The sequence below is a fragment of the Trypanosoma cruzi genome, genomic scaffold (genome assembly GCF_000209065.1).
Source record: "Trypanosoma cruzi strain CL Brener 1047053516651 genomic scaffold, whole genome shotgun sequence".
Taxonomy (NCBI): domain Eukaryota; phylum Euglenozoa; class Kinetoplastea; order Trypanosomatida; family Trypanosomatidae; genus Trypanosoma; species Trypanosoma cruzi.
Window position 1 is genome coordinate 23781 of NW_001849468.1, and position 3229 is coordinate 27009.

Genomic DNA, 3229 nt, shown 5'->3' on the forward strand with positions numbered 1-3229 from the left:
TTTGCGGTGTGCCCCACTTGGTAGCAAGACGCAGACGTTTATGAACGTTGTGTTCGGCGTTCCCATGCCCCAGGGCTATGGCTTGACTGAGACGTGTTGCAACGGGTCGATACAGCGGACAGGGGAGTTGCACCCTGCCGCAGGTCAGTTATTAAAGGGTGTTGAAGCGAAACTGTGCGACACGGAAGAGTACAAGCACACGGATACACCTTATCCACGTGGTGCGCTTTTATTGCGGGGCCCAGCTCTTTTTAAGGGCTACCTGAAGCAGGAGGAGGCGACAAGTGAGGTGTTTACAAAAAAAGGCGGCTGGTTTCATACGGGTGACGTGGTGGAGATGGATGACAGCGGGTGTCTTCGTATTATTGGCCGTGTGAAGGCGCTGGCAAAGAACCTGTTGGGGGAGTACATTGCCATTGAGTTCCTTGAAGCCTTGTATGGGCAGCATGAGTTGGTGTCCCCGAACGGCGTCTGTGTGCTTGTCCATCCGCAGCGTGCGTACATCTGCGCCCTTGTCTTGACAGAGCAACCGAAGGCAATGAATTTCGCTTCTGTTCACAAAATCCCTGGCAATTGGCCGGAGATCTTGCAGGAGCCCTTGTTTCATCAACGTGCAGCGGAGGCACTTACGGCGCTGGCGAAGGCGGAGGGACGACGCCCCTTTGAGCTACTGCGACATGTGCGGGTGCTGAAAGACGAGTGGACGCCGGAGAACGGAATAATGACAGCGTCCATGAAGATACGTCGCTCTGCCGTTGATAAGCGTTACGCGGATTACATTGAGCAGCTCTTTGAGGACGAGTGACGCTTCTTTTTCTTTTTTTTTTTTCCCCCCTCTCTCTTCTTCTTTCTTTTTCTTTTCACCCACCCCACCCACTCGCAGCAGCCAACTCTTTAAAATCAACATTTCAGAGAAGTCGTCTGGGAAGAACGAAAATTTGGGCGTAATCGTTGATGGCAACTTTTGGAGCGGACATGCGTGCAGTTGGAGAATGGCGGGAGGGAGGAAGAAATAATGAAAGTTAGAGGGGCGAGGAGAAGAGGAACAAAATAACAACAACAACAATAAGAATTAAATAAACGGAAACCGCATCAACGAACGGAATGGCGATGATGGAGCGGAGGAAACGAGAACGAGCAGGAAATATAGAAGAGCAGGAGGAAGGAAGAAGGACGTGTCGTGTAAGCCGACCCGAGAAGAGGGAGGGGACCCTTTATGATGCCCTTCCTTTTTTTTTCCCCTTCCTCTCTTGCCTTGTGCCGTGGCGTACTGCATTTGGCGTGTGTGTGTGTGTCTGGGGGGCAAACACACACGAACGCTGTCTTTTTATTCTGCATGGCCGGAAGCGTTTTTTTTTTTTTTTTTTTTGTTCTTACGGCAACAAAGATGGAGAGAAGAGGCGAACAGTGAAGAAGGAAAAGCAAAAGGGAAATAAATGGGATTTTATGCCTGACATGAGGCATCCGTTGAGTCTTTTCTTAGCGTTGATTGCTGGACTCAATGTGTGCACGTGTCTGTTGGGTACAGAGAAATATTATTGTTATCATTCCTGCTGCTCCCTTGCTCTATACTTTGGTTCCTCCTTTTCTCTCTCTCACCTTCTCTATTTTCCCCCGTGGGTGCGTGGGTGCGTGCATGGTGCTCTTTTTTCTTTTGCCATTCATTCCGTTTGGTGGCCGGGGAGGGTAGCGACGTGGGGGAGGGAGGGAACAGAAATCACTTCCTCCCCCTTTTCATTTTAGAATAAACACGAGAAAAAAAAATGCTAAACATAAATACGATGTTTTTTTTTTTTTTTTTTTTTTTGCATCACATCCGCGGGGTGGAGAAGCAGCGGCATTTGCCATTTTTTTTTTTTTTTTAATTCCACACGCGAGGCAAAATATACATGTTGCGACGTACGTATAAATTTTCTGCTTCCTTCTTTCCTTCTCTCTTTTTTTTTTTTTTTGTTGGTGCTTCGTGCACTCAATTGTAGCGCACTGAGAGCGGCAAGCAGCCAAACAACAAAAACAAGAAGAAGAAGGCGATAAAAAAGCAACAAAAGTAGAAGGATTAGGCCACGCTCACATACACTCACACTGAGAGGCAGAGGCACCGATTATTTGAGTAATTGAGCGGGTGGGTAAAATATATAAATAAATATATTATTATTATTATTATTATTATTGCTAAAGAAGTATCCTTGAAGCGGCTATATTACATTCCGTTATTATTCATTTATTACTTATTATTATTTTTAATTTATTACAATCTGATTTTGAGCTGTGGCAGGCAAAATGGGAGGCTTGATATCAACGTTGATGGACATACGAAACAGCATGTCTTTGGTGCCACATCCGGTCCTTACCGGAAAGAGGGAGCAGCTGACATTGACGCTGCCTGGAACAGAGACGGAAACGACATCGGCCATCTACCGCCACAGTCGAACCGGAAACGAGGCGGAGCACCGGCGAATTCAGGAGGAATACCGTGCAAGAAATTGTGTGCAAACGCTTGAGGAGAAGTGCAAAACATTGGGCTCACGTCCTGCTGTTGCTTACCGTCCGCTAGAGCGATTAGAGCGCCGCTCCGTCCGTAATGCGGATGGGACTGAGCGCACGCTTGACTACTATCACTACCGTGGGCGTCAGGTGGTGTCTTACGAGGATTTATGGCATTACATTACGTCCTTCGGCTCGGGGTTACTTGAGCTTGGGGTGCCTCAGCGTAGCATGATCACCATTTATGAAGACACGCGATGGGAATGGCTTGTGTCTATTTACGGTATCTGGACGCATAACATGGTCGCCACGACGGTCTATGCGAACCTCGGTGAAGATGCCTTGAGATACGCCCTCTCGGAGACCGATTCAGCGGTTATCATTTGCAGTGGCCGGACACTGAAGATGCTTCTTACGCCGCTCCGTGAACGAGGGCTCCATCCCATCATTGTTTGCCTCGATAGCGTTCCCGTTGATGTCGACAAGGGTGACTATCAAATCGTTGCGTGGACGGATGTTGTGAAAAAGGGCGCGGAGGCAAAACATGCCATAAACATTCCCACCGACAACGACATTGAGGCGATGATTATGTACACAAGTGGCACGTCCGGTGATCCAAAGGGCGTCATTCACACCCACGGTTCGATTGCCGCGGGTATTAATGCTCTTGAAGAGCGACTAAGCGATCTTTACAATTCGACAGCAGAAACGGAAACGTACTGTGCCTTCTTGCCACTTGCACATA

General features: G+C 48.2%; 2 protein-coding genes across 2 annotated transcripts, besides 7 other annotated features; both read left to right on the forward strand.

Annotated features, from left to right (window-relative positions):
- Tc00.1047053510151.10 (fatty acyl CoA syntetase 1, putative) lies at positions 1-805 on the forward strand (the record flags this gene model as incomplete). The annotated part of the gene is made up of 1 exon (XM_797833.1): positions 1-805. A coding segment is annotated over one exon (805 nt), but the record flags the coding sequence as incomplete, so codon positions are not given.
- Positions 1-3229: a sequence feature (heterozygous, non-Esmeraldo-like haplotype).
- Positions 809-862: a sequence feature (T-rich).
- Positions 1350-1369: a microsatellite.
- Positions 1785-1807: a microsatellite.
- Positions 1847-1867: a sequence feature (AT_rich).
- Positions 2147-2171: a microsatellite.
- Positions 2211-2251: a sequence feature (AT_rich).
- Tc00.1047053510151.19 (fatty acyl CoA syntetase 1, putative) lies at positions 2281-3229 on the forward strand (the record flags this gene model as incomplete). Its single annotated transcript, XM_797834.1, has 1 exon — positions 2281-3229. A coding segment is annotated over one exon (949 nt), but the record flags the coding sequence as incomplete, so codon positions are not given.